The sequence below is a fragment of the Patagioenas fasciata genome, chromosome 4 (assembly GCF_037038585.1).
Source record: "Patagioenas fasciata isolate bPatFas1 chromosome 4, bPatFas1.hap1, whole genome shotgun sequence".
NCBI classification, from domain to species: Eukaryota; Metazoa; Chordata; class Aves; order Columbiformes; family Columbidae; genus Patagioenas; species Patagioenas fasciata.
Window position 1 is genome coordinate 80272954 of NC_092523.1, and position 23922 is coordinate 80296875.

The window sequence follows — 23922 nt, forward strand, 5'->3', positions numbered from 1 at the left end:
TGAGCCCCACAATGCACAACTTAATTTCTCATCCCCAAATTCATGACTTAGTCTCTGTGACCCAAATTAGGACTTAGTGTGTTTGTGAGCCTCCCCAATTCATGACTTAGTCTCTGGTTTGTGAGCCCCACAATTCATAACTGAGTCTCTGTGAGCCCCCCCAATTCATGACTTAGTCTCTGAATTGTGAGCCCCACACTTCACAACTTAGCCTCTGTTTGTGACCCAGATTCACGTTTTAGTGTCTTTGTTGCGAGCCCCACAATTCATGACTTAGTCTCTGGATTGTGAGCCCCCCAGGGAGCTCCTGTCCCTCGGCAGGCCCCGCAGCTCGTCCTCCATCTCACAGCCCAGCTGCTGTGCCCCCAAAACACCCCAACCGCCCCAACCCCGCGTGTGGTGTCGGGGCCGCGCCGGGAGCCCCGGCGGTGTCGGGCGGTGCTTGAGAACTGGCTGGGGGGACCCGCGGAGCGGGCCCGGCCCCGTGTGGCCGCGGGCGGCTCGGCCGGGGACGGGGGGCGCCGGGCTCCGGCCCTCCGGGCTTTATTCCCCCCCGGCGCCCCGAGCCCCGCGGCTGCGGCTGCTGCTCCGCGGAGCCGCCCGGGCACCGGCTGCCCTTGCCCACCCGCCTCCGCCCCGAGACCCCCGCTGCTGCCGCTCCCCGGGCCGACCGTGCCTCTCACCTGGGGCGGGCGAACTCGGCCCCTCCGCCGCTCCGAGCTGCCGCCGAAGGCCCGGGCCGGTCCCCCCGCCCACGGTGCCGCCGCTGACCCCGGGGCCGCAGCCACGACCGGGACCCGAGCCCGCCCGGCCCAGAACTAACAGACACAACAAAACGGGGACGGCGGCCGCCAGGGGACTAAACTGCTCGCCCCGCCCCGCGCAGGCGCCCTGGGCCCCGCCCCGTCCAGGGGAGGAGGCTCCGCTGGGGCGAGATCTGAGGGCGGGGCGGGGCGTCGGACGCCGGGTCCTAGGGCCCGCCCGTTCCCGGTAACGGCGAGCGCGCTGCGGGCAAACCCCAGCTCGGGGGGGACGGGGCACCGATCCGCGCAGGCGGCTCCGGGCGATCGCGGCGGCGGGAGACATAGAGCTGGGACCTCATACCCTAGGGCACCAAGCGCAAGCCGCTGAGCAGCGGGACCACCCCCAGCCGCGCCGCTCGGCCCAGCGCAGGCGCACCGCGCCCGGTACCGACAGCGCTGTCATGGCGGAGAAGGCGCAGAAGGGGTGGGTCCCGTCGCACGCCGGTTACTTTCCCCGCACCCCCGGGATGCGGCGAGCCTCCCTCCCTCATCCCCGGCCCACTCCCCTCAGCGATCTCACCCATAGCATCCCCAGCAGAACCGGCCCCCTCCCGTTCCCTCCTCCCGCCCGTTAACGCGTCCGTTCCCGCAGCGTGAAGATCGCGCCGGGAGCCGTGGTGTGTGTGGAGAGCGAGATCCGCGGGGATGTGACCATCGGTAAGGGGCTGTGTGTCCCCTCGCTTTTCCCCCATCCCCGGGTGCCGCTGCGGCCGCCGGGGCCGGCCCGGGGTAACGGGGGGCGCTGTTCCGGTAGGACCGCGGACCGTGATCCACCCCAAGGCCAGGATCATCGCCGAGGCGGGCCCGATCGTCATCGGGGAGGGGAACCTGATCGAGGAGCAGGCGCTCATCATCAACGGGTCAGTACCAGGGATGCCCCCATTTCGGGGGACAAGGCACCCCCGACCCCCCAGCGTGCCCGTGGGGGCCAGAGGGCATGTTTGGGATCCCCAGGCTGTTCCCAGATTGGGTTTGGGGAGGGTGGGTGTTTTCTGAGATTCTCTCAAGCTCCCTTGTCTTGTCACCATGAGCTGAATGCTTACAGCTCCTTGAGGGTGTTATTTTAACAGCTCCAGGGAGCTGTAATTAAATAACACGTTTATTTTGTGCGTGCAAATCCCTCTGCAGCTGATGGATCCTTCTCATCCTGGAAGGATCTAATCCTGAGAACATGCAGTCTCACGACACTGACAGTCTGGCTGGATTGGGTGGGATATATGTGACAAAATTGAGAGCTCTGTGTCAAACAAGATCTCAAAGCTTGTAATATATTACTCCATCCTGCAGGTATCCGGAAAATATTACCCCAGAAACGGAGGAGGTGGAGCCCAAACCAATGGTGATCGGCACCAACAACGTTTTTGAAGTCGGCTGTTGTATCCTTGCTGTGCAGTGAAGTTGTCTCAGCGCTCGGGGGGTTTGATGGACACGTAGATGAGGTTCCTAGGGACTTGGCTTAGCTTATGGTTGGACTCAATGATCCTGAGGGTCTCTTCCAACCAGAATGATTCTGTGGTTCTATACACCATGCGTGCAGATCAGCACGGGGGGAGGCACCTGCAAGCTCCCTCAAGGTTTACCTTCTGAAATAAAAGCAAAACATTTTCCACTTTTCTTTAATATGAATCCCTAGATTCCCAAGCAATGAAGGTGGGAGATAACAACGTCATCGAATCTAAAGGTACGTCTGGGCTTAGTGTCTGTGGGAGACGCTGGGATCAGCGAGGCGCTCGTCCCCCCCCCATTTCAAATCCTCTCCCTGGCAGCGTTTGTCGGCAGGAACGTCATCCTGACGAGCGGCTGCATCATCGGCGCCTGCTGCAACGTTAACACCTATGAGGTGATCCCCGAAAACACCGTCATCTACGGGGCCGACTGTCTCCGCCGCGTCCAGACCGAGCGGCCGCAGGTGGGTGTGACACGAGTGACACGTGTGACACGCTGTCCCCCTCCCGCCCTCCGCTGCCTCACCCCCTCACCTGTGTCTTCCAGCCCCAAACGCTGCAGCTGGATTTCCTGATGAAGATCTTGCCCAACTACCATCACCTGAAGAAGACCACGAAGGCCACGTCCACTCCTGTCAAGAGCTGAGCTCCTTCTGAGCTGGCCCTTCGGAGCACGGCACGTTCACCGGTCTCTGCATCCTTCATTCCATCTTTGGAATAAAAACAAACAAACAAAACCCACAACAACGAAAAGAAAACCAACCCCCTCTTGCTCATTGTGTCCTTTATTTAAATTCCTCCGAGCATCCCCGACCAGCTTTGGATGTGTCACCTCTCACGCAGTAGCTGTGTTGTACGTGCTTTGTTTGGGGAATACAAACAACGCTGTTTCTCTGGCCCGGTGGGACTGCGACCCTTTCGGACGTGTCTGTGCTTCCCAGCAGCTCCGTTTCCCACCAGCCCCCGAGATTCCTGGGGATGTTTTTTCACAACTTCCCTTCCCATCCTCGTACGGCACCACCTGATGTTCTCCCTCTGCGTGGGAGGAAACGGATGTTGTAGCAGTAATTCCTGTAGGAAAGAAAGGGGACAGAGGAACCCTGAACACCAGCTGAGCTGCAGGACGTGTTATATTTTTAAAATTATTTTTAAAACGCTCCCCACACAGATTTGGGACTAGAGATTTCGGGTGGAACAGGTCAATGCACAAAAGTGGTGCGACACCCATATATACAGAGCTGAGGGGATTTTCTCCCTGAGTTTGGTTGCAGGGATACCAAAACCAAAATGAAACACATCATCTCTCCTCCACCTTCCCCCCCGACAAAAAATAAGATGAGGTTTTGCTGTGAATTTACCCCAAAAGCAAGCCGCACCAGCAGATTTGGGTAACTAGACAGGTCCCCCCTCTTGAGGCCACCTTGTCCTTGTAGCTGGACACGTCCTGCTCCCCAAATCCTGTCTGGAACGGCTGGTTTCCATCTCCTGCCCAGCACCAGAGGTTCCGCTCTGTAAATCGCGGCTGCAGAGGCTGGAAATGCTCTGTGCTGCGGGGCTGGTCCACGGGCACGGGCAGGAGGTGCAGGCAGCTGCCCGCAGGTCTGGCTTGGCCGCTGAGTTGTGGAAAGCCAAGCTGTGACCTTGATGACTTGTTCCGTACAAGCCCTGTCCGGTCAGCGGGGTGTCCTCGGTGTCACCTCCGGTCCCTGTGCAGGCAGCATCTGCTCCGGACACGGCCGCTGGTCAAATGGTTTTCATCCCAAATTCCCCATCATGATGCTCCAGAGCCCTGCGGGACCACTGAGCCCTTTGTGGGGATGCAGCGGGACGGAGATCAAGACGAAACTGAAATATAAAATCAAAACAAGCAGGGTGTAAAGTCCAGCATCAGGCTCTCCTAAAGCCCAGCCTAACCAGGCAGTGGGGTGGGAGTCTAAATGCAGGCCTGGGGGGCAGGCAGGGAGTGGGTGTGGATGATGGGGACCCCAGGTGGGGCTGGTTGGGGTCATGAGCATTTACCCAAACGCCTGGGCAGGGTGACGGGGGGATTCGAAGGGGGCGCCCCCACCCTGAAGAGGGAGCGGAGAAATTTGGCCACAGTCAGGCTTGTGCCCAGTGCCTCAGGCGGCCACCCCCCTGCCTGAGGGTCCCGGTGGGGACGTCACCTCCCTGCCACTGCAGCCAGCCCCCGGTGCCCCCGCTGCCCGGCCTGTGCCACCAGCACTGTCCCCTCCTCTGCCCCACAGCCCTGCTGCAGCGCTCTGTCCCGTGTCCCAGGACCGCGTTCATGTCCCCAGCCCTGCGTTTTGTGTCCCCGGCCTTGTGTCTTGGGACTGTGTCCCATGTCCCCAGCCTTCTGTCCTGTACCCCCAGGACCGCATCCCGTGTCCCCAGCCCGTGTCCCACGGCCCCACCCTCCTGTGCCGTGTCCCCAGCCCCGCAGCACACATCCCACGTCCCCCCACCCCTCGTCCCTCCATCCGCAGGGCGCTCTCCCATCCTCATCCCGCCCCCTCCCTCTCCCCGCCCCGTCCCTCCCCCGATCCCCACCGCCCCGCCCCGGTCCCCCCGGTCCCCCCCCGTGGCCCAACCTTCAGCACCGCCCGCCCCGGCCGCGGCTGCCGCCGGCGGGACGCGGAGCGGGGCCGGACGCACCATGAGCAGCCTCCCCGCCGAGCGGGAGGGCGGCCCCGCCGACACCGGCCTGCCCGAGGAGGAGGTAGCGGGGTGGGGGGGAGACCCCCCCACGGGCTGGGGGTTTGGGAGCGGGGAGGGATCCGGCATCGCCTCCCCAACCCGCGACCCCCGGGGGCTGCGCTGCGCGGGCGCCCACGCACTCCCGGGGGGGCCGCGCCGGACGGGGGTCCCGTCGGTGTCCCCGGTGCCGGGTACCCCGGGCTCTGCCGGGGGGAGCGGCGGGCAGCGCAGCCCCCGCGCCCGGGGACGCCCTTCCCGGCGGGGCCACCGCGTGTCCCCCTGGATGTCCCCGCGAACACCCCTCTGTCCCCCCGGGAAAGGACACCGGGCGCTGGGGACATGAAGCTCCCAGGGGGGCACGAAACAGTCTCCCCCTGGGGACGGTGCCGGGGTGGCATGTGGGGTGACGGTGCCAGCGGGTCCCCTGCGAGCGGTGGCCCTTGTGTCCCTCCCCCCGCAGCGGGTCTCACCCCGCAGCTGTGTGAAACACCCTGTCCCCACGGGTGACAAACCCCACGCCCATGCCGCGGGGACCGGAGCGCTTTTTTTTCGTTCGCCGTGGCTGCTGCCCAAGTTCCTGGTTTTGCCCATGACCTTGAACGGGGAATGTGGACTTTGGGAGGGTGCAAGCGGGCGATAGGGATCTGCTCCTTACCTTTCACCCGCCGCTCCGCTCCGCTCCGCGCCCGGCCGGCCCCGCGGGGTCTCGGGTTGATGGATAACGCCGGGATGCGGGCACCGCAGATCCGCTCGCCTTCGTGTTTTTATTTCAGAGCCATCTCCAGCCAAGTGGTTCCGCCTTGAAACTTGTCAAAGTTTCCCCAAAGCACTTCGATAAAAGGGAATTTTGGGGGGTGAAGTGCTGGTGGCCTTGCTGGGCGAGGGCCAGGCGATGCTGCTGGGTCCTTGCAGGTGATGCGGCGATGGGGGACAGCGGTGGGACATGTCCTGGAGGACTTCCCAAGCCGTGCGGTGCATGTTGTGCCGGCGAAGGGCAGGATCCAGGGGGGCGAGGGGCTGGCCCTTGCACCGCTCCCCCTTGGGGAACCCATAACCTTGCACAGGGGCTGGTGGGCACAATGAGACGCGGGGGGGACAGCTGCAAGGTGCCGGGGTCCCCCGCCACGTCTCGGTGTCGGGAGGGCAAGGGCTGCCCGTACTTGCACGCTGGGCAGGTATTTTCCTTGCACGAGTTTTTCCCAGCCCTGGCTGGAAGAGCCGGTGCTTTTCAGTGATTGCTCAAGCGTAAGGGAAAGGGGGGTGCCCAGCGCCCTGCAAACCTCTCTCCTCCCTGGGGCTTGCCTTCCAGCCTCAGGCCTCCCAAAAAAAGAGGGAGAAGCAGCACCCATGCTACGGAGGTAGATTTGGGTGCAGCGATGGGGGACAAGCCCCGGCTTCATCCCCACTCCTCCTCCTCAGGCTGGCTGGGGTGCCGCTGCCTGCGCCTGGCACCCCGGGGCATCCTCCCCATCCCGCTCGCCCCCCCCCTAGAGGCACCCCCGGCCAGGGGGTCCCTGCGGAGGAGCCTGGCGGGGACAGAGCAATTTGGAAAGGAGGTCACGTCACTCCGGCTGGGTGAGAACGGCATGTAAAAGGCACGACGGAGGCCTTATTTGGTAACGGAGCGGCTCTGGAGAGCCCGGCTGGCGGCCCTCTGCCCCATCCCATGCCAGATCCCTCAGTGTGGGGGGGACCGAGCGTGAGGAGGGGACCCCCGGGATGGATTATGGGGGGAAGGTCCCCAGCAGGGGGATGAGGTTTGTCCCCGTGGCCCCTGCGTCGCATCTCCCCCGTGCTTGTGCCTCCTCTCTTCTCCGGGGGATCGGGAGCCAGCCCGGGGGGGACAGGGCTGTGTGTGACCTCCCGCCCGTGCCCGCAGCTCCTGGGCTCTGTTGCAATCCCCCAGCTGCTCCCTTGGCTTTTCCTTCGCCGCTTCCTCGTTCCAGCCCCGACGCTGCTCCGCACTCGCCGTTTCCCAGGGCTGCTCCTCTCCTCCCATCCTCCGCCCGACGCTGTGCTGCCGGTCCAGCCCTTCCGCATCCCCGGCACGGAGGATCCGTCACCCCCCGGCCGTGTTTATCTCGGGGAGTTTTGCGGGTTGATGGCGTGCTTACACCCGGCCCGGGAATCTAAACCCGGCCGAGGGGGACGCTCCATTACCCGAGCGAATATTTACGCAAGGGCTAATCCCCGCGGGGCTGGAATGCGCCCCGCCGCGGGGGCGGGCAGGACCCCCCTTTGCCGGGGGGAAAGGCTGGGCCTGCCGTGTGTTCCAGCTCCATCCCGACCCTGGGCCATCACCCCCGGCTTCCCGGCGGCGGGCAGCCAAGCGGCTAATCGGCTGGTAGAAAATTAAAGCGAGCCCCCGCTGGAAGGCAGTGGATGGGGAGCTGGGGCTGAAGGAGGTAATTAAATACCTCGTAAATGAATCACCCAGACGCCATCCGCCTCTCCACTCCCATTCCCGGCCTGTTAACGTTTACCGGGGGGGGGTTTGTGCAGGGGTAGGGGAGCGTGACGGCACTCGGCATCCCTCAGGGTACCCGACTTCCCTCAGGGTACCGCCGGCTGGTGGGGGTCCCATGCGGGCAAACACCCCCCTGGTGCCCACTTACCTTTGGGAGACAAACCTGGCTTGTGGCTTCAAAGTTCAGATTGGATGTGGGGAACAATTCCTTCCCCAAAGGGTTGTGGGGCATTGGAACAGGCTGCCCAGGGCAGTGCTGGAGTCACCAGCCCTGGAGGGTTGGACAGACGGACATGAGGTTCTAGGGCATGGGGCAGTGCCAGGGGTGGGTTATGGTTGGACTCCATGATCTTGAGGGGCTTTTCCAACCAAAATGATTCAGTGATTCTATGACTCACATGAGGAAGAGGAGGAGGATGGCCCTCAAGCCACCATCTGGAGACCCTGGTCACCTCTTAGCCCAGGTCCCCACCTGTCCTCACGTGTCCCCAGCTCTGATTATCCCTGCAAATGCCACCAGACCAGTGTCCTTTAAACCAGTCCCCAGACTGGATGTGGTGGTTGAGGGACAGCATGAGGTGACAGCGGGACACAGAGGACGGATGTGCCGGGGCCAGAGGTGGCTCCCTGAGGACAGGAGGAGACTTTCTGCAGGGACAATAAACCCAGGGGCGAGGTGGCAGAGCGCACGGCAGCAGAGCAGGGCCAGGGCCAGGGGACCGGGTGTGCTCCCCCTGTGGCCCCGCGGCCATCGCCATCCTCGCTGAAGGAAAGCGGGGTGGGGGTCACCCACAGGGCCAGCAGCTTCCCCTGGAAGAAACCTTGGCTTGCACCCCAAACTCAACCCAGGAGAGAGATGGAGAAACGCTTCCCCAAGAAGAAACTCTGCAAACGTCTGCGCAGCAGAATTGAAATGAGGTTTCTCTGATAAAGCTCCTTTTTTTCCCCCACTAAGGGCAGGATTTTGCCCTGGGAGCATTTTTGGGAGGGGATGTGGGCCAAGCCCCCGGCCGGCTCGGGCAGGGGAGCCTGGAGCAGGTCCCCGCGGGCTCCAACTCCGCTTCCATTTAAGGGCAGGAGAAACATTTCCGCCTAAAAATCTTTCCCTTGGCAAAAAAAATCCATCTGTCCAGCCTGCGGGGAATTCGCTCCCTTGCGCCGCTGGGCCCAAACCCTCCCACCTGCTTGTCACCCAGCGAAGGGACGCTGTTTACGTAGGACCTACTCAAATAGCCCTTCCACTTCGTACGCCATTTCCCCCCCAGCCTTCAAACATCATTTTGGGGCTGGAAAGCAGCTCCGGGGCCCTTTGGAGCCCTCCTCTCGCTCTCCCTCCCGCTCGCCGCCGGGTGATTTTATGGTTTAAAACTTGGCCGACCCGCGTTTGAACTTTCCAGGAAAACAAGTCATTAGCAAGGAGAAGCCTTTCCTTGGTGAGGCTGAATTTCGGAGGGGTTTTTCAGGGTCTTTTATCTCTCCTGTTCATCTGCTGCACTGCCACGGGGTGAAATTATCTGTTGAGGTTTGGATTATCCGTAGGGGTTTGGATTTCAGGAACACGGGGGATGCTCAGCGTCCTCGGGAGGAAAACCCAGCCGGGAGGGCAGCTGCACCTCTCCGAAAGGGAATAGATATATGGATTTTTTTCCCTTGGAAAGGGTAAATTTACCTTCTACACATTACATTTAATCGATATGAGGGAAGCTCCCCTGGATGAATCCCTGCACAGGGAAATTCAGGCAGTGTGGCCATCAGGAGACGGTGCAGCATTGAATGCCGGGGGATGCTCCATCGCCTTCTGATCTCAGGCTTTCTCTCCATCGCCCCCAGATCTCAGATTTTCTCCCGATCTCAGGTTTTCTCCCGATCTCAGGTTTTCTCTCCATCACCCTGGATCTCTTGTTCTCCCAGCGATTGAGACCCAGCAGCGCGATGGGTATCAGCACCATGTTGCCATAAGGGCTCTACGGGAGCAGCCAGAGCACCTTTTGTTATTTAAGAGCTGTAGGTCAGCCAGAGGTTTTGTTACACAAAGCAGGAATGTTTGCTGGGAGATGAGGGGCGCAGATATCTTATCTGCAAGAGAAAGGAGAAAAGTCAGCAGAAGAATCGCCCTGGGTTGGCTGTTTCTGGATGTTTTGCACGGCCCTTTTTCCCTCTCCAAGGAAAAAAGAATCAAAAGAACCTGCCCCGGACACCCCTGGGTGGCTTGGGGGGTCCCAGCCATCCGTCACCGTTTGGGTGAGATGGGTTGAGCAGTGAAGCACCAGCAGCAGATGCAGCCGTCGGGGTCTCCTGCCCAGTTACAAACTGGTTATAAAGCAAAACCGTCCCTGCTCAGGTCCTGCTCAGGGTTTGGAGCCCCATGAACGGCGGGGCTGGTTTTGGGGAACCCCCATGCTGCCAAGGTGGGGGAAACACGGTCCCCAGGGACACAGCGGGAGGACTTTTAGGGCTTATTTACCCAGCAGAGTTTACTGCTGAGAGATTATTTCCTTACCTGACCTTCCCGGGCTGGTAACGGGATTATCACGCCGGTAGATCGAGGCTGCCTGGCCAATTTCTGTGGGCAAAAGCACCGTTTTATAGCTCAGGCAGGGATGACGGTGGAGGGCTCCTGCTTTCTGGTGGTGGCAAGATGTGGTTCGTTCCTCTTCATCCCCGTGTCCCTCCTGGCCACCCCGTCACCCCAAGGGTGGTGGAAACGGGGTTATCCCAAAGACAGGGATGAGGGAGGGTCTCCAGGAACCTCTTTTCTTCTTTTCCAGGTGAGGACGCTCTTTGTCAGTGGGTTGCCCCTGGACATCAAGCCCCGGGAACTTTACCTGCTCTTTAGGCCCTTTAAGGTATCAAATTGGGGTTGAGGGGTCTGGAAGCACCGGGCTGCCCTGGGCCCCTGCCCCATCCCCACCGACACGGGTGGGATCTGCGAGCGCCCGCTGGTTTCCCAAATAATTGGGTCATTTTATTCGCCCAAACAACTTACTGCACCCGGTAAAACACCGACAAATGGCATCGGGTGCTCTGATTGCGCTGGGGTTTTAATTGCATGTTGGCTTGCACCCTGTTCAACAGCACAAGGTGACTGCAAACCTTTCGGGTCTCTTGACCCTGCCAGATCTGGAGCTCAGACAGCGGTTCTTTCCAAATACGAAGGAGAACACTACTCAGGAATCCAGCACCCCTGCAAAAATCCAGCGGCAATCCCGCCAAACTCCCCAAGCCGGTGCTGAGCCTTGGCGAGTCAGCCGGCTGATGGCTGCGGGAGGTTTCCCTCCACGGAGGGACAGCCAAATCGCAGAGATCTCCACCAAAAAACCCCTATTTTTATTATTTCCTTACAGGGGTACGAAGGGTCTCTCATCAAACTCACCTCCAAGCAGGTAGGAGGAGCAAAACGGGGAGCGAGCATCCTGGGGCATCCGCACCCCACGCTGCGCTGCCACCCTCCCCGTGTCCCCGGGGTGTTTTGGGGACCCTGGCTGCTCCCCGTCGTCCTGACACCTCCCCCTCTCTCCTTCCTCCGCAGCCCGTGGGCTTCGTCAGCTTCGACAGCCGCTCCGAGGCCGAGGCGGCCAAGAACGCGCTGAACGTGAGTGCGCCCGTGGTCCCATCCGTTCCCCTTCGCTTCCCCAAATCTCTCCCAATTCCCCCGTCCCCGGGTCGTGCGTGTCTCCTGCCCCCCTGGCCCCGCTGCATCCCGGTCCCTCCGGCCCATCCCCATCCAGCATCCCTGGCTTGAACCCCATGGGTTCGACCTGCGGGTAAAGGGACATAGGAAGGGTTACAAACCATTAAATTGTTAGATATGAGTCCATGAGAGACGCCTTTCCTGCTTGTCCAGTGGGAAAACACCCGCTCAAGCTGCAAAAGCTCGCGGGGAGAAGGAATAAAATGCACAGGGGAAAAAACATCCCAACCTGCAGCTGCTTAACTGGAGCTCCTCACCGGCTGGTTATTCACCCACCGCATCGTGTCCTCCGAGCTCGCAGCCTCCTGCTTTAGGAAAATAATCAAAAGATAGAGCAAATTTCGCTTTCCTTTAGCAGCTCCCTCCTACCTGTGTGGGGTTCACCCGAAAACCATCAGGGGAGCTGGTTCTCTAATTCCTCCCTGGTTTTGTTTTTTGGTTGGTTGGTTGTTTTCTTGACTTCATTTTCAATGTAAACCTTTTCTTCTTTGGCTCCACTAATCCCTGTGGATAAGAGCTCGGCCGCGCAGGATGCCGACGGCCAAATACGGTGCCGGTGCTCACGATGCTGGAGGAACGCGAGGCACCCCGTGTCCCAGCCAATTATCTCATTTCAACGCTGGAAGCTGACAAAAAATAAATCCCAACACGGGGTTATTTTTGCTGCGGGGCGCTCACCCCCCCCCCTGCCTCCTCCCTCCCCACAGGGCATCCGCTTCGACCCCGAGATCCCCCAGACGCTGCGGCTGGAGTTCGCCAAGGCCAACACCAAGATGGCCAAGAGCAAGTTGGTGGGGACCCCCAACCCCAGCGCGCCGCTCCCCACCGCAGTCCCGCAGTTCATCGCCCGCGAGCCCTGTAAGTGGAACCACCGGAGGGTTTGGGTGGGAGGGATCTTCCTAGCTCCCCAGTGCCCCCCCTGCCATGACAGGGACATCTTCAGCAGCTCAGGTTGCTCAGAGCCCCGTCCAGCTTGGCCTGGGATGTCTCCAGGCATGGTTCATCCACCACCTCTCTGGGTACCTGGGCCAGGCTCTCACCACCCTCAGGGCAACAATTCCTTAATTTCTAACCCAAATCTCCCTCCTTTCGTTTAAAACCATCACCCATTGTCCTCTTGCATCAGGCCCTGCTCAAAAGTCTGTCCCCATCTTTCTTACCGGCCCCTTTTAAGTCCAGAAATGCCACAATAAGGTGTCCCCGGAGCTTCTCTTCTCCAGCTGAACAGCCCAGCTCTCTCAGCCTCATTTGCTCCAGGAAAAAACCCTTATTCAAGCGATTTGGTGTTGCACAGGGGTCACAGGTGGATGTAAAACGCTGGGATGCCCGAGGGAGCAGAGATGCCATGGGGGGTGGTGATGATGAGCGCTGGGGTGACTTGGAAGCAGGAACGCCTGGTTGCCCCAGGCATGGTGGCCCCAGGAGCACAGGGTCCTCAAAGGTGCTGCTGGCACTGGAGGGGACCCAGGGCAGGTGACATGGAGGAGCCCGCGGTGCTGCTTCACTGGGGGGTTTTCAAGCTGTGGTTGGGGTCTCGGTGGAGACCTGGGCGATGTGTTGCCATGAGCGCGCCGTACCCATCTCCGCACAGACACCGTTCCTCATCTCACCGCCGCACGCTCTCCTTTGAGCCAGCCGACGCCAGGCCCCTGGGGTAATTAAAGCTGGCAGGGATAATGAGCTCAGCGTGGCCACCCCGGCGATGCAGCCGGCCCCGTGGCACAGCTCGTCGCCTGTTCCCCGCGAGTTCGGCGCCAGCGCTGGCTTTTCTGGTCGGTCCTCACCAGCAGCACGTGTCACATCGCTTGTCTACAGGGATAAGCTCTGCTCGCGCCCCCACCTGCTGTCGGGGGGGAGAAGAAAGGCGAACGGCACGAGGCACAGCGGGGACAGCAGCCGGCATTAACTCTCCTTCTTCTTCTCTTGCAGACGAGCTCACGGTGCCCGCACTCTACCCCAGTAGCCCTGAAGTGTGGGGGCCGTACCCTCTGTACCCGGCGGAGTTAGCGCCTGCCCTACCTCCTCCTGCTTTCACCTACCCCGCTTCGCTGCACGCCCAGGTAATTCGGACCCATCCGCCACCACTGCGCTCACCCCCCTACCTGCCCTGAGCCCCCTTCCTGTCCCCAGGGTGCTCACTGCACCGCTAACCTCTAACAGGCACTGTCCCCCCCAAATGTAGCCAGGACACCCCTCCCTTCCTACCTGCGCTCTCGCCCACACCGGGACAGGCAGGGAGGGATGCGGGATCCGGGATGCGGGATGCAGGATGCGGGATGCGGGATCTGGGATGCAGGATGAGGGATGCTCTCGGTGGCTGGACTGTCCCTGTCAGTCCCAGCACCGAATGAGCCATCTGGCTGCTGGCATGGTGTGAGATCATAGAATCATAGAAGGGTTTGGGTTGAAGGGACGTTCTCAGCTCCCCAGTGCCCCCCTGCCATGACAGGGACATCTTCACCAGCTCAGGTTGCTCAGAGCCCGTCCATCCTGGCCTGGGATGTCCCCAGGGATGGTTCAGCCACCACCTCTCTGGGTACCTGGGCCAGGCTCTCACCACAAGATGGGGGCTCCTGAACCCCCTGCCACCCCTCCAGCATTGCTGGGGTGCTTGTCCCTCCCTGGGCAAGTGACATGCGAATGGAGGACCCATCTTTCCTTGACAAGGCACTCTTGTCGCAAGCATTATTTGGGGAGATGGCAGCACGCAGCCGTTAAAAATTAACCACCCACCTCAGGAGAGGAGCCGGGAAAAGAAGACGTGGAAACGGGGCCCGCGGAGGCTTTCTCAGTAGTGCTTGGTCTTTGGGGAACTGCCAGCACCGGAGCGGCACTGTGAGGACGCTGGGATGAGATCCCTGCCGTGGCGGGGGGAACGGGACATCACCGCAGCTTTCACACCTCAGCTTCGGCTTGTGCGGGAGCTGGAGGAAACAACGACCTGGAAACAGACTTGGTGGATAAGTCACATCAAAAAGGCTTTTAGCCCTGGAGGAAAACCACTCAGCGTACAAACCAGCCGCAGCCTTTGGATGGAACTCTGGCTTTCCAGGCTCTGCTCTTCGTAGGAAGAGCGGCGGTAAATGTTATTGCAGCGACATACTTGCCTTGTCAAATCGCTGTCGAACGGGCAGCGCTTGCACCGCTTGGGAGGCCGAGGAAACAGGCGTGAGGATGAGCCTGGCTTTGTAAAGGCAAACCCAGGCTGAGCCCCGACGGCTTGAAGAAACAGTGTCCGCTGTGGCTATAGAGCCTTCAGGTGCTCCCAGCGCAGCAGGGAGGATGCTGGTGGCACCTTCCCCGTCACCCCGGGGTGCTGGGGGCCCTGCAGAGGGGTGTCACCCCCCGAACCGGAGGTGCTTTACAGGATTTGCTTGGAAATCGGGACAGGGTGGAACGTTCCCCTGCCCGTCTCCTGTGGGATTTGCAGGTTTTGAGAGGGAACAAGTCCCGGTGAGACCGTCCCAGCTGGGTCCTGCTGCTGGAGTCCGTGCTCAGCCCCAGCGGCTGTTACTGGCCACACTGGAGCTGGGGTGGCCGCGCCGTGTGCGTGTCGAGCTCTGTGTGCCTGGGGAGGGCTGGGGGCGGCTGGCCCCCTCTCACCCTCTGCCCCTGTGTCTCCGCAGATGCGCTGGCTCCCTCCCTCCGAGGCTGGTTCTCAGGGCTGGAAGTCCCGTCAGTTCTGCTGAATGCTGGGTGAGTGTCACCCCCTCCAAACAGGGGGGCTTGGGCCACGTCCCCGCTCGCCCCGAGCTCCCCCCACCGCCACTGGGGTCACCCCCCCGGCCAGATACGCTCTGTGGGTAACCCAGCCTCTCGTGGGTAAATAAACGAAGGGATGCGAATGGAAGAGGAGTCAGAGGCTGGGCCGGGGCTCCTGTGCCACCACCCTGCCTGTCCCCACCCCGGCCACCCGCGAGGGCGGCGGGACCGGCCGCGGCTGCAGCCGAGCCGAGACTTGGACCCAAAAAGCACTTACCGGTTATTTTAGGCTCAGCAGATAAAAATAAGGAGCGGCGAGGCTTTGGGAACCAGCGGTTCTTCCAAAATATGGAGTGTGCCAAGGTTTCCAGCTTAACATGTAAGCGCAGAGCCGTATTTGGGAAGGGAGATGAGTGGATCCCATGGAACGGCTCCACCTTCCTGCGGCCGCCCCGGTACCTGCCACGGGCAGCGAGGATAGAACCACAGAATCATTTTGGTTGGAAAAGACCCTCAAGATTGAGACCAACCATAACCCACCCCTGGTGCTGCCCCATGTCCTGAGAACCTCCTGTCCGTCTGTCCAGCCCTCCAGGGATGGTGACTCCAGCACTGCCCTGGGCAGCCTGTTCCAATGCCCCACTGCCCTTTGGGGAAGGAATTGTTCCCCAGATCCAACCTCAACCTCCCCTGGTGCAACCTGAGGGCGGAGAGGGACACAGCACAGTGACCCGCAGCGTCCCTGACCCTCCGCTGTGTCCCCGCAGGTCTCAGGTGTGTGATGGTGGCCTACAGTCAGTCTTGTGGGTACGAACCAAGTCTTCCGAGGCGGCTCCTGGGTTGGCGCGCTCTCCGCACACCCACAGCGCGCTGGTAAGGACACGGCACGGTGCGGGGGGCACGCGGCCCCTCCGCTGCTTTGGGGAGGGGGCGGAAGGGCGAGGAAATCGGTGGGGATGTCCCCGAGGGAGCAGGAATGTCCCCTGGGGTGGAGCCCTGTGGGGCAGCGTGCCTGCTCCCACCACAGCACTGAACCATGGCACCAAACCACGGTACCGAACCACGGCACCAAACCATGGCACCAAACCACGGTACTGAACCGCAGTACCAAACCATGGCACCAAACCACGGTACCAAACCACAACACCAAACCATGGCACCGAACCACAGCACCAAACCATGGCACCAAACCACGGTACCAAACCACAACACCAAACCATGGCACCAAACCACGGTACCGAACCATGGTACCAAACCACGGCACCAAACCATGGTACTGAACCACAGTACCAAACCACAGTACCAAACCACAGCACCAAACCATGGCACCAAACCACGGTACTGAACCACAGTACCAAACCATGGCACCAAACCACAGCACCAAACCATGGTATTGAACCATGGTACCAAACCACAGCACCAAACCACGATACCGAACCACTGTACCAAACCATGGTACTGAATCACAGTACCAAACCATGGTACCGAACCACAGCACCAAACCGTGGTACCAAACCACAGCACCAAACCGTGGTACAAACCACGACACCAAACCACAGCACCACGGTACAAACCACGACACCAAACCGTGGTACCGAACCGTGGTACCGAAGCATGACACCAAACCACGGCTCTGCCGTTCCGTTCCGTTCCGGCGCGTATCTCATTATCGGGGGCGAGAGTTTCGGCAGCCCAGGAATGCCTCTGAATTACCCCCTCCCTGCCCGCTAATCTCATCTCGCTGCCTTCTCCTTCCTGCCTTGGATCAACAGAGACTTGAATTCCTCTTAAGCGCAGAATTCGGCTCAGATTTAACTCTCAAGCTTCCCGGCTGCTGCCTCCTCCGCTAAAACCCCGGAGGCTGTGGCCACGGGAGCACCAAACCCGGCCAGGGGGCTCCCTCTGGGCTTTGCCTCGGCCCAGGATCGTGGCTGCTTTATTTTAACACCGCTCTCTGTTGTTACAGGCTTGAAAAAACCAAAAACCAAACCCACCCAACAACCTCACACAAGCGTGGATTCCTCCAAGACTTTCCCACAGCCTCTATCACACATCTGCTCTCCTAGGAGAGAAACGACGAGCATACCTAGTAATAATATTTCCCTCTTTTACACTGTATATTTGTCAGAAAGAGCGCGTTCCTTCTGAAAGCGTGGTTTTGACAGGCATTGCTGTAGCGTTTGAAGAGCTGTTTTCAAACAGAACCGTAGGAAAGCGGACTACAAAAAAAAGAACAAAAACCAAAATGAGAGCAAGTATTTTTGTACCAAACCTCCTAAACAGGACAATCTTACACTGGGTCGGACCACAGGATACTGTGCGTGACTTTCGAGCGCGTGTGATCCAGACGCCATTCCCCGTTGGAGTCGTGCTCCCCATCCCAGCCACGCGTCTGCGGACACTTACAGTATTACCCTTTTCTCCCCCGTTTTACCGAATGACGAGCGGGCGGGACGATCGGGAGCTTTGTGATGGTGACGTTCTCCGTACCCGGGGGCTGTGTTAAACATCTGGCTGTACACGGGACCGGGGACGGGCACCGACACCCACGCCGGCACCCAACGGTGAGAATCCGTGTGCTCCTCCTGCCAGGACTGCTCCGGTTGTGATGTGCAACGTAAGCTGCTGTATGACGAAAAACAACCAACCACCCTCGGTTCACCAGCTTACTCAAGGTTAGGCCAGTCCTGAGCAAGCTGAGAGGCTTAGGCGCCCGCCTACCGTTAGGCCAAGGCGCTGGGCCGAGCTGGGGTTTGAGCTGCGCCGTAGTTCTGTGTTCCCATGAGCAAAGAGGCTGCGGACCTCGTGGGGCAGGATCCGCCGTGGACCCCGTGGGGCAGGATCCGCCATGGACCCCGTGGGGCAGGATCCACCGTGGACCCCGTGGGGCAGGATCCACCGTGGACCCCGTGGGGCAGGATCTGCCATGGACCCCATGGGGCAGGATCCGCCGTGGACCCCGTGGGGCAGGATCCACCGTGGACCCCGTAGGGCAGGATCTGCCATGGACCCCATGGGGCAGGATCCGCCGTGGACCCTGTGGGGCAGGATCTGCCACGTTCCCAAGGTGCCAGCACAGGGACCGCTGGACGTGCCACTCTCGCCTCTTTCTTGCTCCAGGAGGAGTCTGGGGAAAGAGCAAAGCAAAAGTCAATAAACGTTTTAAAAAGCCCCGAATTTTGGTTTCTTGCAGAAGGAGGCGCAAAGCCCTTCTCGCCTCCCAGCCTTTCCCCCAGGGAACACCGGGACAGGGTGCCCGTGGCGTTGTTCGGCACCATCATCTTCCTCCTCTCCTTCGTTCCGTGAGTGGGCTGAGATTGCGGCTGCCAAACTGGCGGGGGGGAAGAGATGGTGGGATGGGAAACCGTCCTGTTGGGGTTTTCTGTCGAAAGCGGGACAGACGAAGGCGACGTGAGAAGCAATCAATTCCAAGACAAACCGTGGAGCAGCTTTAAATGGAACAACACCAGCACTTCCGAGCAACGGACTTAACTCTTTTAGCAAACTATTTCCTGTACTTTGTCTTGGGGGAGAGGAGAGGAGAGAAGCTCCCGCCTTGTCTGCTCCGCTTTCTGGGAAATATGTTTAAAGGTACTTTTCTATTGTTAATTTTCCGTTTTTTAGAAATAAAAGCAGTGGTGATGGTAAGTGACGTGCAGAGCGCTGTGTGTGCGGTGTGTCTGGAGCGGGACCCCCGCAGGCAACAGCCGCCTCCTCCCCCTGGGGGTTTTTAAAGGTGATTTCTTAGGGCAGAATCCTCCTGCTTTGGGCTCTAGGGAAGCTCCAAACCCCAGCCTGGAAGGATCCGCAGACTTTAGAGAAATGACTCCAAGTTTACAAAGATGTTATCGGTTAGTTTTCAAACCTACTCGTCTTGGCACCGAGCGCAGAAGTTAAGCAGCGATTTTCCATGAGCTCAGCCGCAGAAGAGGCAATTGTAACCTAGACGCCAAGGGCCAGAGGATGATTGTTATTATTATTATTTTAACATGCTAAGAATTTTCAACTGCTCGGTCCGTAAGCCCAGCCTAGAAACTCCTCCTCCCTGCTGCGCTCTGATAAGCGTGACCGGCGTCCCCGGAGCCTCCGACTCCACAAACAAGGCACCAGGAGCAAACGCGGCCCGGCCAGCGGTGCGGAAAGGACGCGGTCACAGTGCTGCGAGGGGTCCGGGCCGGGGGAAAAGCCTGGTGGTGGCACTTGGAACGCGGCTGGCAGGGACAAGCGGGGAGTTGAGCCCCTAATATCGGGTGCTAATTCCCCCGCAAGTCACAGCTTTTTTTCCAAAGTCTTTTTCTTCCCAACCTGGGCGCCGCTTCAGCCACGGATGCTCTCGGGAGCAGATTCACAAGCAAACGTCCTCGCTAGGAGAGCGATGAACGCTCAGGTGTCCTCCCAGACTTCACCTGGGCGCAGCATCTGCCCTGCTGGAAACATTGAACCCGGGCTTTGGATTCCCCTCCTCTTGGTGCAAAACGCTTTGGGCTGTGTGCCCATGGGCAGGGGAGGGAGCACCGAACCGCCGGCCCCGGCGTCCCCTTTGCCCGCGGTGACCTTTCCCCAGGCGGCGGGGGGAACATTCCCTCCCCGTGACCATCCACAAACGGCCACAAAGGCCCGAGCTGCTGGCGGACGCCAGGAGGTTGCAAAACGGGGTGCCAGGGACTCCCCTGTTGGGGAGGAAAAGGGAGAAGCGGGGGCCGGAGTCCCGGAGGGTGGCACGGAGGTGTGGGCAGGGATCTGGGGATGGGGACACGAGGGCAGGGACAGCAAAGGGCAGACGGAGCGGGCGCCCGGGACGGGGAGGAGGAGGAGGAGGAGGAGGGGGGAGCCCGACACCCACAGGCCGGTTGGGACGGGGGGAAGGCAAAATAAAAGCGGGAGAGGGAAGATGAGCCAGCGCCGGGGTTTGGCCAGGCTGGGGAAGCACGGGAGCCGTCCCACCGCCCGAGGACAGGGGTAGCGGCACACGGGGCCACGCAGAGCACTCTGTCCTGATTTACTGCCCCCTTGCCTTAAACCATGACAACCTCGTATGAAAAGCATCCAATAAAGGCCCAGAGCTGCTCCAGAGCTGGGGCAGCCGTCCCCAGGCCACCAGCGCCCGCTCGGGGCACATTTCAAACCGCCGAGACGAGCACCCTGCTTTTTCCACAGCACCTTGCTTGCTTTTTTCCCAGCAACTTTCTCACTGGCGGTATCTTCTAATATGAAATCACAGCCCCAAACGCAGACAAATGCAGTGCTGAAGGTAACTTTCCATGCTGGTTTTGCTTTCCGTGTTTAACGCTGTCCGGAGCTAACTCTGAACGACGTCCGTGACGGGGTGGCCGTCCCTGCCGCTGGCTGGAGGAGGACGGGGCTGGTTCAGACACAAGCTGCAGTTGCTCGATGTGGGATTCACACCGCGTGTTCTCACCAAACCGCTGGAATTTCCCGGTAGTTGTCTTGGCTCATTTGTGGCCACAACCGCATTTAAGAACCATCTCTTTCCAATATGGTATTTAGTGACTGGTGCTTTAGCAGAAAAGCTCCCAGACTTAGCGGTATGAAATGTATCTTCTACGCACAATATTCTAAACCCATTAAAATGGAAAGAAACCTACAACTTTATGTGATAATTTTGCTTTATTTGCTTGGGGTAGTTACAAACTCTTCCTGTCTGAACGTTGACAGCGTTACCTGCCTCGCTGCCACAGCCCACGAACAAGAACGATGCTGGAGCTTAAAAAGCAAAGATACCATTAGCAGATCCCTGCAACGCTGCTTCTGAAATGGGGGAAGTCAAGCATTAGCAGAGCCCGGACCTCGTCTCCGCAGTCTCCATAATTAATAAGTAGCTCAGGAGGGAATAGAGAGCACAGCGTAAGTGATGGAGGCAGGAGGAACCGCACGGGTACTTCAGGTCTTGGATGTGAGCCCAGAAGCGCAGGTACTGTCAAAAAGTTAAGGTAATGGAAGGACAACCTCCGCTTCGCCGTCCCTCTCCCGCACTGCGCTCGTGCCCTGCACAACGTCCAGCCCGCCAAACATCCAAGCCAACCTTCCCGTGTTCCCCTATTATGTCACCTGCCGTGGCTGCCAAAAGAAGGTTGACTGCATGGTCTCTATAACCGCCCTTCACGTCGCTCAGCCCGTGGTCAGATGCGCTGCTGCAGCACACGGAGCTGTGCCGGCTCCCAGCCCTCCCCCAGCGTCCTGCGTCCCTCGAATGGGACGGGAGGCACAAACCGGACACGGCTTCCAGGTGTGACAGCAGCTTCCCCGCTCCGCGTTGTCTGGGAACAGAGCAGCTCCAGCCGTGGGACACCCGGCTGGGAGGAGCTGCCCTGGTGCCCGGAGCCCGGCTGTGTCCAGATGAGCCCCTTCTGCAGGGAGCTGCTCCTCGTCCTCACCTGCTTTACGGGGATGTGTCCAGAGAGCCCCAGGCAAGACAGACATGGCTGGGAACGAACCTACAGAGCCAGACAGACAGACCCGAGGAGCAGCGCAGAATCAGAGTTGCTTTGATTGGAAGAGACCCTCAGGATCATCGAGTCCAATCATAATCCACTGCCCCATGTCCTGAGAACCTCCTGTCTGTCTGTCCAGCCCTCCAGGGATGGTGACTCCAGCACTGCCCTGGGCAGCCTGTTCCAATGCCCCACAGCCCTTTGGGGAAGAAATTGTTCCCCAGATCCAACCTCAACCTCCCCTGGCGCATCTTGAGCTGATAAGGTCTCCCCTCAGCTCCTGTTCTCCAGCTGAACCCCCAGGTCCCTCAGCCGCTCCCATCACACTTGCGCTCCAGCCCCTCACCAGCTCCGTTCCCTTCTCTCCACTGGCTCCAGCACCTCAAGTCTTTCTTTTGCCAGCAGCCCTGGGGCCAGGCTGGGCAGCGCTGCAGCCTCACCAGTGCTCACCACTCCACTCTCCTGGACGTTCTCTCCCAGATGCAGCCGCTGCCAGAGCCCCCAGGCAGTAACACACCACAGAATTCAGGCCCAGTACATTAGCAGCGACCGGAAAGCAAGCAACGAAACTGGAAATAATGAGATGTCAGTGCCGTAGCTGCTTCCAATCGCATCTCCAAAGGCAGCCCCATCCCTCAGAGGGCAGCAGCAGCCCAGCAATCCCCGGCGGCCCCGCAGCGCCTGCCCGCGCTCATCGGAAGCGACAGCGCTCGCCGGCTGCATCCACGTGCGGGGCCTTGGCAGCGCTCGCCAGCAGTCCCTCGCCTCCCTCCCTGCCCTGCTCTCTAAAAGCCTTCAACGATCACGATGAATTATAGATCAGCTCTGCTACAAACCGCCTCACGTCAGTTTTGTCATTCGAGCGTGCTAAACCCTGCTGTTTCCCATCCCCGTCCGGAACGACCGGCGCAATGGAGGAGGAGGAGGAACAGCTCCGCGCTTGGGGCACCGGTGGAGCTCCGCGTTCAGAGGGTGACACCTGCGGCCACCGACTGCTGCCTTGAAACAGCCAAGAGCCACAAGTCAACAAGAAAAACATTTCGATCCAGATTATAGCAGAATGTACTAAAACCAGAACCGCAATCTTGCCTTCACACCTGAAAAAAACGTAGACACATTCCTTTAGTACATCTCTATACGAACCCGTTTCAGTACAACATATGAGATACCCAAACAAGGATGATTTCTTTTCAAAATTTCACGTAATGCACCTCGGCAGAGATAAAAATCCTCTTTGTTTCATTACGGGACGACACCGTTTGCAACACAGCTGACTAGGAAGGAGAGATGCTTTCTACTTCTCAAAGCTTGTAGGTTTTTATTAGTATAGGAGAAGATGAGGAACTATTTGTCAAATAAAAACTATGCATAAAAAAGTAAGAGAAGAGCATTTTTATGGTGAATGAGGGTGATACTGAGGTAGGAGCAGGGGTGAGTGCCCGTCTCAGGAATAGCTCTAGCGACTGCTGCACACGCTGTCCTCACAGCCACAGGCTCAAGATACGACCGTGCAAGCAAAGAAAGGACGATGTAGACAGCAAAGACAGGACAGGAGGAGAAAATGGAATAACGGGCCCCCAGGAGAGAGCAGGAGGCTCCTCAGCAGCCCCTGGCACCGCCCGGCTGTGGGAACAAGGACCTTGCCAAAGCAAGCGAGCGGTGGCTTAGGCCACTGGAGAACAACCCTGCGGACACGGAGTGAATCAGAACAGCCCAGAGGAGGCTGGGACTGGTTTAACAGCTGTGGACTCTTACGCCAAACTCCAGTGAGAAGCCTGATTTGGCCGCGATGCTGCGGAGGGGCCGAAGCGGACTGGAGCGGTACCAAAACGCTTTCAGCACCCCGTTGATGCCGTCTGAGATGTTTGCATCATTTGATTTTTAATAGGTCTTGGAAAAAAAAAAATCCCCTAAGGGTTGCTGGGAGCATCGTCGATAAAGAAACAAGCCCCAAATCTTCAGAATTTCTTTCCCGCTCCCCTATTTTTTGACCTAACGTATTTTTAGCCTTTGAAAGTAGCCAGAGGCGTTTTCTCTAGACACCTCTACTACCTTAATCACTTCAGCAGAGAAACGAAGCAGAGAACCTACCTGACAGCGGCCTTTCAGCCTCCGGTTCACGGAGCAGAAGGGATAATGCTATGAAAGGCGCTGGAGAAGTCGCCCCATTAAAACCCCCAAAGGTACGACAGGCAGGTCAGAGCTCACTAAGAGCTTTGCTTTCCCCCTCAACACCTCCACCAGAAAAAGGAAATCACTGCTCAAAATGCAGCAGATGGAAGAGACCCCTTTGTTTTTAATTTTCCTGAGTGAGGATGACAGAGAGAGGTGAACAGTTTTGCAAGGTGCCGCGTGTGCTTCGAACCAGAGCTCTATGGGAAAACTAAGAAGCTCCATGAGGAATCGCTTGTGCTGACCTGGAAGATACAGGAAGGAAAAACTGTTTCAACACATGGAGCAGCATGCTTTATATTTATATATATCTATATATATAATGCACTATATATGAAATTAAGGAAAAAAAAAAGAGGAAATGTCCTACTGGCATTTAGCAGCTGTTTTAAACAAGGCTGACACGTGCGATGCTGGAGCATTGTCTGTTTCTCGAAAGAGCGCTCTTTGAAGTCAGGAGTATTGCACAGAGGGACGAACGCTGCGCTTACAT

At 59.1% G+C, this 23922-nt stretch overlaps 2 protein-coding genes and 2 long non-coding RNA genes across 8 annotated transcripts; 2 read left to right on the forward strand and 2 right to left on the reverse strand.

Moving 5' to 3' along the window:
* Positions 1-996: 996 nt before the first annotated feature.
* On the forward strand, positions 997-3010 carry DCTN6 (dynactin subunit 6). Its single transcript, XM_065836909.2, has 7 exons — positions 997-1227; positions 1396-1460; positions 1558-1663; positions 2091-2179; positions 2437-2484; positions 2570-2712; positions 2796-3010. The coding sequence occupies exons 1-7, from the start codon at positions 1205-1207 to the stop codon at positions 2892-2894; spliced, it is 573 nt and encodes a 190-aa protein (XP_065692981.1). The 5' UTR covers positions 997-1204; the 3' UTR covers positions 2895-3010.
* Positions 3011-3157: 147 nt separating this feature from the next.
* LOC139827875 (uncharacterized) lies at positions 3158-11051 on the reverse strand. 3 transcript variants are annotated; one of them, XR_011738987.1, is made up of 4 exons: positions 9913-11051; positions 5601-9488; positions 3607-4093; positions 3158-3319 (listed from the first exon to the last, which is right to left on the reverse strand). It is a non-coding gene; the product is annotated as an uncharacterized lncRNA (long non-coding RNA). The 3 variants fall into 3 exon arrangements; XR_011738988.1 differs by lacking the exons at positions 5601-9488; positions 9913-11051 and adding an exon at positions 4714-4751; XR_011738989.1 differs by lacking the exons at positions 5601-9488; positions 9913-11051 and adding an exon at positions 4268-4639.
* Positions 4832-18457, forward strand: RBPMS (RNA binding protein, mRNA processing factor). 2 transcript variants are annotated; one of them, XM_065836907.2, is made up of 9 exons: positions 4832-4967; positions 10181-10258; positions 10757-10795; positions 10942-11004; positions 11811-11961; positions 13033-13163; positions 14730-14799; positions 15573-15678; positions 16772-18457. In XM_065836907.2, the coding sequence occupies exons 1-7, from the start codon at positions 4905-4907 to the stop codon at positions 14790-14792; spliced, it is 588 nt and encodes a 195-aa protein (XP_065692979.1). In that variant the 5' UTR covers positions 4832-4904; the 3' UTR covers positions 14793-14799; positions 15573-15678; positions 16772-18457. The 2 variants fall into 2 exon arrangements, with proteins under 2 accessions (XP_065692979.1, XP_071664397.1); XM_071808296.1 differs by lacking the exons at positions 14730-14799; positions 15573-15678; positions 16772-18457 and adding an exon at positions 13842-13924.
* LOC139827876 (uncharacterized) lies at positions 11081-13912 on the reverse strand. Of its 2 annotated transcripts, none has more exons than XR_011738990.1 (4): positions 13837-13912; positions 13309-13463; positions 12264-12943; positions 11081-11729 (listed from the first exon to the last, which is right to left on the reverse strand). It is a non-coding gene; the product is annotated as an uncharacterized lncRNA (long non-coding RNA). The 2 variants fall into 2 exon arrangements; XR_011738991.1 differs by having other exon boundaries at positions 13309-13388; positions 13837-13910.
* Positions 18458-23922: the final 5465 nt, after the last annotated feature.